Raw genomic sequence first — 14,752 nt, 5'->3', positions numbered from 1 at the left:
TATATACCTAAATTACTTTCTTTTATAAATTTATAAAATTTTATTTAAAATATATATTTATATATTAAAAATCAATTACCATTCTTAAACATCCACAAATATAATTACTAATAACCACATATTTTATTTCATATCTAAAATTAACACAAATAATAATAATAATTAAAAGTGCTCTAAACATAGGCCCCTTTTGCATAGTATATGCTCTGATTATCCCCATCCTCATCCTCTATCTTTGAGGACTACCGCTCTTTCCTGTCAGCCCTCCTAAGGTCATCCCGACCTTCACCAATAATCTATGTAATAGCCTCCGAATTTGTTTCCAAACGCACCATATCGAACTCATAATAGGAGTGTTTCGAATCAATATACTTTATTAAATTTAAGATTTTAGGGTTTTATCTTCTTCTCGAGATAAAATATATATGATTTTTGAGGAGAAAAATATTCTTGTCTCACAAACAAAAAAATCTCAGGTATCAATTTCACATATTAATTTAAATAATAATAATAATAAATTATATCTAATTTAAATAATAATAATAATAAATTATATCTTATTTAAATAGATGAAATATCTTAACCCCGAATTCAGAAATAAAAAACAATTTTATGCCATACAAATATTTATTTCAACTGTAATACAGGTGAATATTTCAACTGTAATACAGGTAAGGCATGAAAAGTTGAAAATGAAATGGATATGATGTTACATTAATTTTCCTTTTTCATGCTAGGAATAGCCATACAAGCGTAGATCCCACACTGTCCTTTCCCGCCCACGTTCCTGTCAAGCCTGATGTATCCATCTTCTCCCCACTGTGTTCCCCATGAATTCTTTCCGATAACATAATCCTTTCCCCCATCGGTGCCATAACCAACTATTAGAAGATAGTGATTCATGAGCCAGTCACACGTCCCTGACAGCACGCCCTGCAATGAAAAGCACAAACCGAGATGGCATTGACATGGAAAAAAAAACATTTTATACTGAGAATGAGAATGAGAATGTGTGAAGTGTTCACTAAATGTTAAATATTCTTAAAAAATCACACAATAGTTCTTACGCCTTTGTAATGCTGAACAACAGGTTCAGTACCACAGAATCCCACACTGACGGGCTGACTAACCACCGTTTGTAAAAGGGCATCAACGGTACTATTTATATACTTCCACCCATCGATCGATACAACTTTTTTAGCGAACTGAACATGAACATGCAGCAGCAGAAAATCAGGAAATACAACTTTGTGAATCAACTGGATATGAATATGCAGCAGCAGAAAATTCAATCTATAATTGGAGTATTTATTTTTTTGAGTTATTTTAAGTTGATGGAGAGGAGAAGTTTATTTTACAGTTCAGTATATTATGAAAGGACATTCATGAGTCATCAAAGTTAAAATTTTGTTCATATTAATTAAAATTAAAAAATTTAAAAATCTAACGATTAAATAACTATTAAAAAAAACATACGTTTAAATAATGTCTATTTTTATAAAAATTTACACGAAAAAAAATTGGATTTCTAAACTCAAATTAAATACATGTTTAAGATAAATTTATACGAGTCTTGTAATAAAACTAGGAAATATTCCTCAAATCTATGATGAATCAAAATCAAATTTAAATTCAAACTCTACAAAATGTACACTTCTTCGGTACAAAGTCAATCAAATTTAAGTTAAAGTAGTACAAAATACCTTTTTCTGATCACATTGTCTCTGTTCTTGCTGGTAAGGGTAATCTGATTCTGTATCCATTCCCCGATTAGAAATAATGCAATTGAATGCGGAAGCCACATATCCCCCAGTGCAACCGTAGTTGTCTCCATCCGTGCAACAATCGAGAAGCATTTGCTCGGAAAGGGAAACAAGTTTGCCAGTCACGATTTGGTTGATGCTTTCTATTACTCCAGTTGTGCCGAAAGACCAAGAACTGACTGTATAACATATTTAGCACACCCACAAATTTGAAACGTCAATGAGATTCGATTCAATCAATAGTGTTTTATGCATTTCATGGAGATTGGGTTAAGGATTCCCCAGAGAAGCGAGGGCTTCTTCTATTTCTATATACGATATTATTTTATAGTATTTCTGGAGTTTTAGTGTTTGGAATCGAGTTACAGTTACATGAATCTCATTCTGATTGTACTATGCTTCTTGAAAGTAATCTAAAATTGATAGTTGAACAAACTCACCGCAACGGCCTTTATCTTTCACAGGAGTCACTGCACCTTTTGTCCTCCAATCTAGAGATTTGGGCAGATCAGCAAGGGTTTCATATCTGAGTATCTCGCCAGGAACTCTAGGTTGGGTTGACATATTTGTTGGAAATCTTGATTTGAACTCATCATTACTTACATCTGCAAATTTGGTAAGGCCAAGCCAGTAGCTCAGATTCTGCTGGTTAACTTCATCTATATATCTCAGATTGTCTCTGAAAATCTCGTACCTATGTTGCTTCTCCTCTGCTAATGTATAGGCCTTGTTGTGCTTGGCAAGCCATGATTCATAGAGACTCAAAGTTCTGTTCTCACTGAGAAGATCCTCAGGGGAGTATCCAAAATCCCTCGCTGATGTCAAGGCGATGAGTATCAGGCAGGCAAAGAGGAATGCAGGGAAAGATGTGTAACCCATCTGAAATCAAAATCAAGTCCAAGCCAAAGCTCAACTGAAACTAAAATCAATCAGAAATAGATTGTTGAGTCAGTATCAATTCCAAGCCAAAGTGGAGCTGAAACTCAAATCAATTCTTTGTTAGAAATCAATGTGGATTGACAGAATTGCCCTGCCTGATATAAATCTGTATCTCAGAAACTGACGATGGATGGATATACATAGAGGGCTTCTTACACGGTAAAATCATAATTACAATCAACAAAATCAAAATAGAATAGCAAGAGCAGCTTCACAGATCACCAGTATCAGACAAATGTGGAAATTTTTATCTTAAATATATTTATTCATTAATATGATTTCAATCTTTATTTTGATTTACATCTATAATTCTAACTTATATCTTTACTTATCATACATTGGGCTTTCTCTACTAAAGAAAAATACAACAAATCACACAATTACATGGAGTGAAAATAGAATCTATTAATAGAAATGAGATTTAGATCCATATTTACAATAAATCACACAATTAAATGGAGTGAAAATATATGGAGTGAAAATTGAATCTAATAATAGAAATAAGATTTAGTTCCATATTTGGTGGAAAGTGGTAAAATTAAATGACCAAAATAAGGAATGAACATAGGACATAGTTTCACATTAATGGGAAGCGCCCCAATTGACTAGGACTACACTTCATAAATATTTCTACAATTGATTTACATTATCCAGTCAAATTATCTTATCAATGTTAATTGGAAAATAATTCCCAATACTATAATTTTTTTCATTTATTTTTTATTTATTAAAAATTCAAAATTTATCATAAATTACACCATCTCCACAAATTGGATGATAATGAAATGATAATTTTATATGTAGCTTAAACAAAACACATGTTTGTCGTTCATAATGTTATTAAAATTGCATTATATTTTGGACTTACCCACTACTATGTCGTTTTCCACCATTTTTTATGATTGAAATTTATAGTTTAAATTTTTTTAAGTTTACCAAAAAGTTATGAGTCACTATTGTTTTTTAATAGTACTCTACTATGTGAGTTCCCTCATTACTCTACTCGTATTTGCTCTATATACATGTTCATTTTATGAAACAATTAACAACTAAAATAGTTGGGTTTATGGTTTTTTGGGAATTTTTTTATGATTGAGATTTATAATTTAATTTTTTAAGCTTACGAAACAGTTATGAGTCATTATGGTCTTTTATGGTCCTCTACTATGTGAGTTTCTCTCATTACTCTACTAGTATTTGCTCCACACATATGTTCATTCTACTAAACAATTAGCAACTAAAGAAAAAAAGAACTAGTGCATTATGAATGTAGTTGGGTTTATGGTTCTAAAACCCTCTTGGAACTTTCATCGTGTTTTTAAAAGTATATATTGGATTCCCACATGTTAATGAATACTTATATTATAATTACCATAAGTTAATATGGTTACCATATGGACATGTAATGAATATTTGGATTGTTATTTTGATAGGGCCATAAGTTTTGCATATGAGCAACAATTTATTGGAAAGTACTAAATGAAAAAAATCATTTGTACAATAATAATGATAAAAAATCATCATCACAGTTCCAAAAAAAGGTGAAAAATTCATGATCTAAATTTCCACAAAAGTAACATCATCTTTAACATGTAATTTTTTTTTAATCTACCCTATATAATATAGTTTAAGTATATTAACTCCTACTTATATAAATCTATTTTGAATAGGGAATAGTGAACGTCTCTACGTAAAATAGATAAAGCAACATGCTTGAAACCAATTGTACCTTTATCAATGATAAATAGCTCAGTAACCTGGTGACCTAGATATAATAAAGAGAAATATAATTTAAGTATAATTGAAGAGTGATTGTCTCTATGTAACATAGATAAAGCAATGGGCTTGAAACCAATTGTACCTCTATCGATGATAAATAGCTTAGTAACCTAGATATAATAAAGAGAAAAAAAGAGGTAAAAAGGGAAATGAGTTCTATTTAGGCTCACACCACATTGCACCACATCCATTGGGAAGTACCACAAGAAATTTTATGGAAAGAATTTAGCTTTTTATAATATAATGGGTGTATTTTTTTAGAATGGGAGTGTTGACCACTACTTGTCAACAACCCATAGTAGTGCAACTCTTTTTTTTTTGTAGAAGGGATAGCGTCAAATCTATGTGTTCGTCCCATACAACTATCATCATCAACTTGACTTCCAAGATGTTATGTAAACTCTTTTTGCATGTGTATAATGTAAATAATCTTAGCAGAACTGTGTCATGTATGTAGTGATCTAGGTAAACCTACTTTTCTAGTGACAATTTCTATTCTAGAAGGTTTTTTGTTTCACCGACCCATTTTCTAATGGTTGGCAGAATTTTCCTCTAGTCTTACCCTAAAGCTAGAATAGATTTTGTCACTAGGATCTTAGGTGAATTCTAATTTTGTAGATCGAGTCTATGTGAAAGTAGTTTTGGAATAATCATAACTATTTGGTTATGTTATTTTATTACAAATTACTTAGTCTGTTGGATTATGTTTGTGTTGTAGAAATGGGTAGTCTGTGAGGGTCTATTACAAATGGGTTTTATCCCTTATGATGTAGAAAATAAGAAAATCATGATGTAAAGTGTCTTGAGGGTTGAAAAAATAATTTATCCCCTCATAGGTTAATTAATTAAATTTTCTGGAAAAGAATTATTTAAAATCCTAAGGCAGAAATTTGATTAATTATAGGTCCTAGGTAAATTTAAATTCCTCAAAGGAAAAATTTGTCGATCCTTAAAAATAAAATTTTAAAAGATACAAAGAATAAAGTAAATTAATTATTTTGTTAAATTTTAAACCTTTGATCTCTCACAGTGAACTCAAAGTCAAATTTATGGGGAAATTGACTCAAAAAGTTATTTATTGAGTTAATTAAAATGCATTTAATTGAAAATTTTCAATTTCCTTAAGAATTAAATATTTTTACGGATGAGATTAAAATAAATTTTAATATTCATCAATTGTCGAGATTGCTTTGATTATGACCACTTGAAATAGCCGTTGGAATATTTATATTTAAATAGGAAGTCATTTATCAATCAATCCATCTGACCTTTGAGTCGTGTGCCTAACAAGAAGCTCTTGTGTAATTTTTTTCTTGGATAATAAAGAAAGACTTTGGGGTTAAATTTCAATGGTGTTACTTTTCATGGAAATATTGTAAGATGTGTTGTTTTCATACATAAATTCTTTTTAAGCATTGATCATAGCTTCTAAAGAGTGATTTGAGTAGATGTATCTTGCTCAGTTGTTAGGGTTTGAATAATAATCTAAATTTTGACTGTAATAGCAGGTATCTCTAGTTGTTTGAGTTTTATTATTATTTTCTCATTATTTTTTTAACGGCTAGATCGAGTTTTGTAGGGAAATATTGATTTTAGATCCTCGGACGTTTGGGAAAGTTTTCAGTTAGACCAGTGAAATCCTGATCTGTATTTTCTGAGGAGCCCAGTAAAATTAATGCTAGGATTATCATAAGATTTTCTATTGGTGATGCACAAAAGGTTTCAAGTTAGCACTTTCTTAATTTTTTTTATTTTTTTTGTGGAAAATTAATAGATTTGACTATTGATAGCCTTAGATTATCAAATCTGAGAGCGGAGTTGGAATCATACTCCTTAGATCTAATAGATCTACCATTCTCGTGCATAGATCTGTAGAAAAACATTGGCCTTTTGACTTGGGTTTTTGGGATTTTATTTTTTATTTTTATATATCTAGGTTCTCGGTGTTTTTGTTTTCAGGTATAGGTTGTAGATCTGAAAAAGAATTTTGATTTGAAGCTAGATCTAGGCCTTGGAGGGTAATATTTGGCCTCAAAATCATTTTCTGCAGGGATATTATCCAATTTTTTGCAATCCAAAGGTTGTGAAATTTTTAGATCTAAAAACTTTCATGAGGGTTTCAGGGATAAATCTCAAGCAAAAGGATTTAAAATTTTAATCAGAATTTATGGAAATATTTAAAGGGTCTTATGGCTACCATTTCTTTGAGTTTTTCAATCTACTGGATGGGTTTTTGATTTTCTTTTCCGTTCTTCTCCTCTGGAAAATTTCAAAAAAAAAGTGTTATCTACATTTTTGGGGGTTTTGGAAAATTCATTTTTTTTCTGCGGCCCTAATCTATCTTTCCTATTGTGCACAGTTTTTTGGCTGCAGCTTCTCCACCCTCGAAAATGATCCTTCGACCCTCTTTCCTCCATTGATCTAAATATTTCCATGCACTCCCCACAAAATGCTACTCCATCCCCTCAATTTTCACCTTTCTCTACTACATCCTCCTTTTTCGCAGCCTTCACAACCCTCTCCTCCTTGAAAACCCAGCAGATCCCTCAAATCATCAAGCCCCTCCAAAACCTCACATCTCCTCTTTTGGTCATAGCTTTCCCTCACCATTCATCTCCGTCCAATGCTCAAACCCTTGTTCGTTGCCTTCTTCTACGTGCTTCTCTCCTTTCTACCCTCTGTCGTTGCCTCACCTCAATCCCAAGGACCTGCAAAAAAGCCCTCAAGTTTCTCTCCATTATGCGACGGTCCACTTGCACACAACAACACATTTGGATTCCTTCTTTTTTATTTTCGTTTGGTCTTCACCTTATGTATTTAATTCGGGTTTTAGGCTTAGTTTTTTTCTTTCTATTTTTTGTGTTTTTTTTTTTTTTTTTTACTTTGGTTACATTAAATTTGTTTCAATTAAAATGTGGTTTTATTTTTTGTTTTAGTTTCTTATGATTTCCTTTTTATATTTGTTTCAATTTCCTCTTTTTTTTTTTTAATTTTCATTTAAAAAACATAAAGAAAAACATAAAAATTTCTAAAAAAAAAAAATAGAAATAAAAAAAAAAAAAAAATATCTAAAAAACTTTAAAGTAAGTTTAAAATTGAGAATGAAATAAATTAAAGGGAGATTTGCGGTTTCACATTAAATATTTTTAATGTGGCCTACGACCCATAAAAAAATTAATTTATTAACATTTTCATTTAGTTTCATTTCATCATTTACCACATTAAAGTTATTGCCTAAGGAATAATTAAAATTCTAATTTAAAATTTCTTGGTCTTTTTTTTATTAAATGCAATTTTTGTGATTTCTCTATTGTCAAGAGTGATAAATGTTTTAAAAAATCATATTCATTGTTGGAGAAAGATAAATTTTGTTAGAGTATCATGCATGCTAAAGTTTTGGGCATTTTACAATTAATTGTTCATGGTCGTCGCTTTATCACATTTATATATTTTCTCTAGCTAACTAATTTTTTTATTTATTTAGTCTATGGTTAATTCAAATTAAAGGCTCTGGTCTGTAATCAATTTTATCTTATGGTTGTGTCTTATTTTAATCTATCTATCTCAATTGACCAAGACTTGTTCTAAGTTTATAACGTTGTTTATCCTTAAAATCTCTTAGAGCTTGTGTTCCAGAGGGTATCCTCATCCATTAACCTTAGGGACTACCCGCCTTGACTTGTCTATGAGAGAGTCTAAAGGGAGTGAGCAAGGATTAGAGTGACAACCCTTATTCTGAGCATTGTCGCGTTATTTAGACACTTTGTGCAACAATAGGGAGAAATTTCAAACTTTATTTCATCGAGAATAATTGTGCAAAATGAATGTTTTCAGTTCTATTTCTGCTGACACCACATTGGACCATATCCATTGAAAAGCACCAAAGACAAATTTACAAAAATTAAGTTTTTTCACATATAAATGGGTGGATTTTTTTAGAATGGAAGAAATTTCAAACTTTACCTCATCAAGAATAATTGTGAAAAATGAAAGTGTTTACCCCGTGCTTTTAAAGAGAGGGAAACCTTTTTGCAAACTTTTACTTTTGATTCTTTACTTTATAATGAATAGTTTGCCATTAATGTTCGGCGGTTCCTATTTCCAACTCCATAGGAAAGTAATTGCGCCTTGACATGCGCCGGAGATAACCATATAACAGGCGCGCGGTAATGATTAGAGAAGAAAAAAAAAAGACCCGCGGTGTTATATGGCTATCTCCAGCGCATGTCACGCGCAATTACTTTCCTATGGAGTTGGATATAGGAACTGCCTTAATGTTCTGAGATATGTGCAAACTATAATGAGTAGCTTCCCGTTAATGTCTTGAGATATGTGCAAACTATAATGAGTAGCTTCCCGTTAATGTCTTGAGATATGTGTAAAATATAATGGTGAGATTTCTAATTTTTTTTATAAATTTAAGATAACTTTCTAGACTTCCTCTTAAATTTAAAATTTGGGATAGTGTGCTCGACTCTCTGAAATTTTGAAATATTTATATTTCAAATTCACCCACAAATTTAATGGGTTTGTTGAAGAGATTGGTATTTGACTTTTCATCTTATAATTAGTATTTTCCCATTATTTTTTGAAATATGTTGAGATTCTAACAATGTTTTCCTTAAATTTAGAAATATTTCGAGAGACTTTTAAATTTTCCTATAAATTTAGGATACCTGGTTAAATTCTTTCTCAAATTTTGAAATATCTAGATTCCAAAATGAACCAAAAATTTAAAAGAGGTTGCTAAAGAGAATGCCAATTTCATATAGATTTTATGGAGTATATTGGAGAATTTTTTTTTTAATTTTGCTAATTTCGTGTAGAATTTTGGATATTTTAATAGGGAATTTGTTCAATTTGTGTACAAGTTATATGCATAGTCTAACTTATAGACAAAAAACCAAAATCCTGCAAAGATTTTAGAAATTTGAGTTTAAGTTGTTTAATCTGTAGAATCTAGTGCCCCAAAGATTTTTCAAAGTATTGAATCCAATTATGCATTCAAAAATATATTTTAGGCTAACAAAAATCACATTTTTGCTTGAATTTGTATAGCCAGATTCTGGTGAAAAAAGCTATTTATTTTATAAGTTAGACTACTCCAAAATTATATTTCCGCTCAAATATGTGAATTTTTACATACCTGTTATCAAATTTCAGGATAATCTTCCCACGTTGAATGCTGAAATTTTAAATAATTTGTGTGATTTGTGTTTTAAGATTCTTGGTATCTTCCCACATTGAATGCTGAAATTTTAAATAATTTGTGTGATTTGTGTTTTAAGATTCTTGGTTTTCCTTGTGATAGTCCTTCCCAATTTAATTATTGCAAAGTTGAAGAATGTCTAAAGTAATATGGCGTTGTTTGATTATGGTCAAGATGACTATTTTCTTTTTAATCACTTTTTGTAACATAGGTAATCCCCTCTCTACTTTTCTAATGGTATAAAAATTTTAAACCCAACCTCCTAAATCATCTGAAAGAAGTGAGTTATTCAAATTTCTCTTCTTTCAATCATCTCAAACCACTTTTCTAAAATCACCATCATCATTTTACCATTAAAAATTCTCAATCAAAATTTTTCAAATCTTTGAAAATGAAGTTATGACCCTTGAAATATTTTCATCGTATTCCATGTCAACATACAATGCAGAGGACACATGGTCAACATGTTGACATTCAATGCAGAGGATACATGATCAACATGTGGCATAAAGATTTTATAAAAGGTTTGCCCAGACAGTACAAGGCCAACTTGAGCTTAAAAACAAACTCATTCAAACAAACTAGACTTCATCTGAGTGATTATAGAGTTCTATTTAATAAAATGGAGAGGAGAAATAAAGCAATAGCCACATGGTGAGCGAGATATACCAACCACAGGCACTGGCTCAGAAAATTCCACATCAATGTTATCTCCTGTAAGTCCGTATACATATGGGCTATGGGCCCTGAAACAATATGTTCTTTACAAGTCAAAGCCGGGTTTGGGCTTTGAACTTCCTCGATGACACACAATGAAAATCTATTTGAGTTAGCTTATCGAGTGTTTGTCACAGGTTTATAATTGGGCAGCCTGCCTTTGGAACAGTGCCACATCTGGTACCTCCCATGGGATTTAAACCAGCATACTCAACAACCATACATGCATCAACCCCCACCACTTCATAGAAATCCCCAACTCCGAAAATTTAGCAATCCATCCTTAATGCTTCCACTTTTCATACTCAACAACGATACATGCATCAACCCCCACCGCTTCATAGAAATCCCCAACTCGACATAGGAAAATTTAGCAATCCATCCTTAATGCTTCCATTTTTCATCTTCCATGGTATCTTTTCTAACCGCCTTATTTGGAAATCGATGTCTTGAATATACAAGATCCATTAAGCTCTGATTTCAACAAGTTCAATACGTGAAACCATGAACCATTATACCAGAATTTTTCATAGTAACTAGGGTATAAATTTTATAAAAAATTTAGAAGTCATTTTGGGTATGAATAGGGTGAAAATAAATAGTATTGAAAATCCCAATTAAATTTTGAAAATGCATTATAATTTGAAGTTTTTATATGAAAAATTATGGGTTAAGAATATTAATGAAAAACGATGACCAGTTAAAATATGGAAAATGCTTTATGTTTACACAATTACGAAATGATTCTTTTTAGATAATCTTTCTCTTTTTTTTAACTGAAACGGGTATTTTTGTTTATGGGTGGCCGAAGCCAGATCAAGCATTACAATTCACTGTTTCAGACAATACATTTCTCTGCTTTTACAAGCACGCCTTGCCCTTTTAGGGAATAGTTGCTATATTCGGTGCTCCTGCATTTATGCTAATCATGCTCTTTTCGAGAGTACATCCTGTGTTTGCCAGTCTGTCTGCTTCTATGTTTAATTCTTTGAGGATATGGAAGAGTTGAACTGAGGAAAAGTCCTTCAGGAGTCTGTTCACTCTTGTAAGCTGTTTGTTTAGTGCTAGATCCTTGAGCCCTTTCTTGTTTATTAGAGATTTTATCAACAATTCTGAGTCTCCAAAGACTATGATTTCCCCTGGGTTTCCTTTTCTGGCCAGTTGACAAGCTTTTAAAAGGCTGAGAACCTCTGCCTGATTGTTGGTTTTAAGCCCAAGTCCCCAGCTAAAGTCCTCTTTTCTCCCATTCGGGAGGTAGATGACCCACCCTGCTCCTGACCTGCCTGGATTGCCTTTCAAGGCTCCGTCAAAGAAGATAGTGCATTTTCCTTGTGATTTCCACCACTTCTAGAAACTATCCAAGGTGTCTCTAATCTGCCAATTTTCCTTATGAATTGGGCGAATGATTGCTGAAGGTCTCGGCATGGGGGAGAAGCCATCCAGCCATGCCCTTTCTTCATTTCAAAGGGAGCTATCTTTGACATTGGATTGTCTCAGAGTTTCTATTAGGAGTTTCTTGGCCTACTCCGCTGCATTATCTGCAGTGATTTCTTTTTTATTGAAGACAATTTCGTTCCGGGAAAGCCACAACTTCCAGCAAACATATTTTGGAGCTGTAATCCACACCTTGTGCCAAAGAGATTTATCAATGATGTTGTAGGGGTATCGAGCTTTCCAAGACGAGAACATGTCTGTGATCGAACAATGTGCTGGGGGTCTCACATTCAGACCTGTCAAGAAGCTAGTCCAGGCCTTCTGTGCATACTCACATTCGATGAACATGTGAACTGAGGTTTCCAATGCATTTTTGCAGAACGCACATCGATGAGGACCAGCTATGTTTCTTCTGCACAGATTATCTCCAGTCAGGATTTTGTTGTGGAATAAAGTCCAAAAGAAGAAGTTGATCTTGGGGATGCTGAAGTTTTCCCAGATCTGATTCCACACTGTTTCCGGGTGCGGAGAATCCTTTTTGCCTTGCATCTGTAAGTATCCTTGTTTGGCTGTGTACACCCCTGTTTTTCCCCATCCCCATGAATCTTCCTCATCCTTATGCACTGGTGTAAAGTCTGTAATTGCATCTGTGAAAGTATTTAACTGATTTTTTAAATGCGCTGGAATGTTAGGCAATGTCCAGCACTGCCAATTGCCTTTGTTATCCCACTCTGCTATATCCTCGATTTTCTGGATTCCTTTTGAACTTAACCAAGCTCTTAAATCTGCAATTTCATTAATGGCTGAAAGTGGAGGGTGACCCATGATTCGATCTCTCCACAATAATATATTTTTGCCGTTCCCTGGAATTTTATACAGATGAGTTCTAAAGAATTCGATCCCTTTACAGCAGAGCCTCCAAGCCTGCATTCCTCTAGGAGAAAGCGTTGGATTGAAGGAGTTGATCGACTGATTTTTGAGGTACTTGAGTTTTAAGAGCCGGCTGATAGGGTGCGTAGGCTCAGTTAATAACTGCCACAAAAGTTTACAACCCAAGGCTAGATTTGCTTGCTGGGGGTCACGAATTTGGAGTCCACCTTCGGCAATGGGATTCTTCACTGTTTCCTAGTTAATTAGATGAAATCGGTTGTTGTTTCCCTTCCCACCGTTCCACAGAAAATTCTGCATTAGACAGGAGATTTGATCTGCGATTTGTCTTGGAGCCATTAGCAGAGAGGCTTGGAATGTAGGCAAGGCTGAAAGCACAGATCGAATTAGAGTGAGCTTTCCGCCTGTGGTGAGCCAAACGCCACCCCACGCTGCAATCGTTTTTTTGAACTTTGAAATCACTTCCTCCCACAAGTGATTGCGATTGGATCCCATCGTCAGAGGGAGACCGAGATACTTTATTTTATCCCACACTGCATAGCCTTTGAACCCCAATTCGTTGGAAATCCTTTCAATTGTTTGTTGATCTGTATTCCATCCATAAACAACACTTTTCCTCTCACTTACTAACGCACCGGAGATGCTGCAATACTTTTGGAGAATGGTTTTGAAGGAGTTAGAAATTCTCATGTAAGCACCCCCGAGTAGGAGTGAATCATCAACAAAGAGCGCTTGATTCACTGGGGTTGTGCCTTGCACAATTCTTATCCCAGGTATGGAACCGATTTGTTTCTCCTGTGTCAGCTTTCTGCTTAGTGAATCAGCCATCAGAATGTAGAGAAAGGGAGAAAGAGGGCAGCCCTGCCTCAGTCCCCTGGTGGCTAAAAAGAACTCTGCTGGTCTACCATTCACCATTGGGGCGATCCAGATGTTTTCAATGCAAGCTTTGATGAGGTTTATGAATTCCTGGTTGAATCCAAAGGCTGCAAGAACCCTGAACAGGAAAGAACGATTAACTCGATCAAAAGCATTACACATATCCAATTTGATAATCATACCTTGTTCTTTCCGTGTTTGACTGGAGTGGAGGGCTTCTTGGATCTGAATGACATTGTCCAGGATTTGTCTGCCTTTCACAAATCCTCCTTGGGCCGGAGAGATGAGCTTTTGGAGAAGGGGCTTAATTCTGTTAGCCAGCAGTTTGGCCACGATCTTGTAGGATGAATTGCAGAGTGAGATCGGCCTGTATCTGTCAAAGGAGCCTGGGTTTGTTTCCTTGGGGATTAAAGCGAGGAAGGTGGAGTTTATTCCTCCACCCACTTTTTCCTTCCTCAGGATTCCTCTTATCATTCTGAAGAGATCAGTTTTGATTATCTCCCAACAAATTCTATAAAAATGAACTGAGAATCCGTCAGGTCCTGGAGCTTTGTCTAGTTCCATGGACCAGACTATATTAGTTATCTCTTCTTCCGTGACTGGGCTCAACAGAGAATCATTATCTTCCACGCTGACTAGTTTTGGAATGGTTGTGAGAAACTCTTTTGCATCCTCCTCATTCCCATTTCTTTCTCCACTAAGGAGGTTCTAAAAATGCTTTACAGCTACTTCTTTGATTTGAGAAAATCCTTTATACACCTGACCGCTAGTGCTGGTAATTTCTGCTATATGATTGCGTGAGAGGCGAGCCCTGCACTGTCTATGGAAGTATGTGGTATTTCTGTCCCCAGATTTGAGCCACAGGCTTCGAGACTTTAAGCGCCAATGTTCTTCTTCAATTCTAAAAGAACAATATGCATTCCTTTGGGCAGATTTTTCATTGGCTAAGTCTATGGGAGAGGGATCTTTCTCCTCCATTTCGAATTGTATTCTTTCCAACTGAAGAACTGCCTCCTTCCTCTGCCTAGTGGGGGTTTGCATAGATTTCTTTATCCAATCTTTAAGAGCTTTTTTTGTGTTTTTCATTTTTTGTTCCCACACAAAGCTTGGGGACCCGAATACATCTATCCTCCATGCTATTTGGACT

The 14,752-nt window shown here is 34.0% G+C and overlaps 2 protein-coding genes across 2 annotated transcripts; both read right to left on the bottom strand.

The window, feature by feature from the left end:
• Positions 1–714: 714 nt before the first annotated feature.
• Positions 715–2,642, bottom strand: LOC149235813 (cysteine protease XCP1-like). Its single transcript, XM_089368679.1, has 4 exons — positions 2,204–2,642; positions 1,704–1,942; positions 1,068–1,205; positions 715–933 (listed from the first exon to the last, which is right to left on the bottom strand). The coding sequence occupies exons 1-4, from the start codon at positions 2,640–2,642 to the stop codon at positions 715–717; spliced, it is 1,035 nt and encodes a 344-aa protein (XP_089224805.1).
• A 9,286-nt stretch (positions 2,643–11,928) lies between these two features.
• LOC149235812 (uncharacterized) lies at positions 11,929–12,666 on the bottom strand. The gene has a single exon (XM_089368678.1). It carries the CDS (start codon positions 12,664–12,666, stop codon positions 11,929–11,931), a length of 738 nt encoding a protein of 245 aa, XP_089224804.1.
• Between the last annotated feature and the right edge of the window lie 2,086 nt (positions 12,667–14,752).

This window comes from Pinus tabuliformis, chromosome 8, assembly GCF_031772625.1.
Source record: "Pinus tabuliformis cultivar Carrire ecotype Pingquan chromosome 8, CPIR1, whole genome shotgun sequence".
Classification (NCBI taxonomy): Eukaryota; Viridiplantae; Streptophyta; class Pinopsida; order Pinales; family Pinaceae; genus Pinus; species Pinus tabuliformis.
This window is presented reverse-complemented; position numbering and strand designations above follow the sequence as displayed.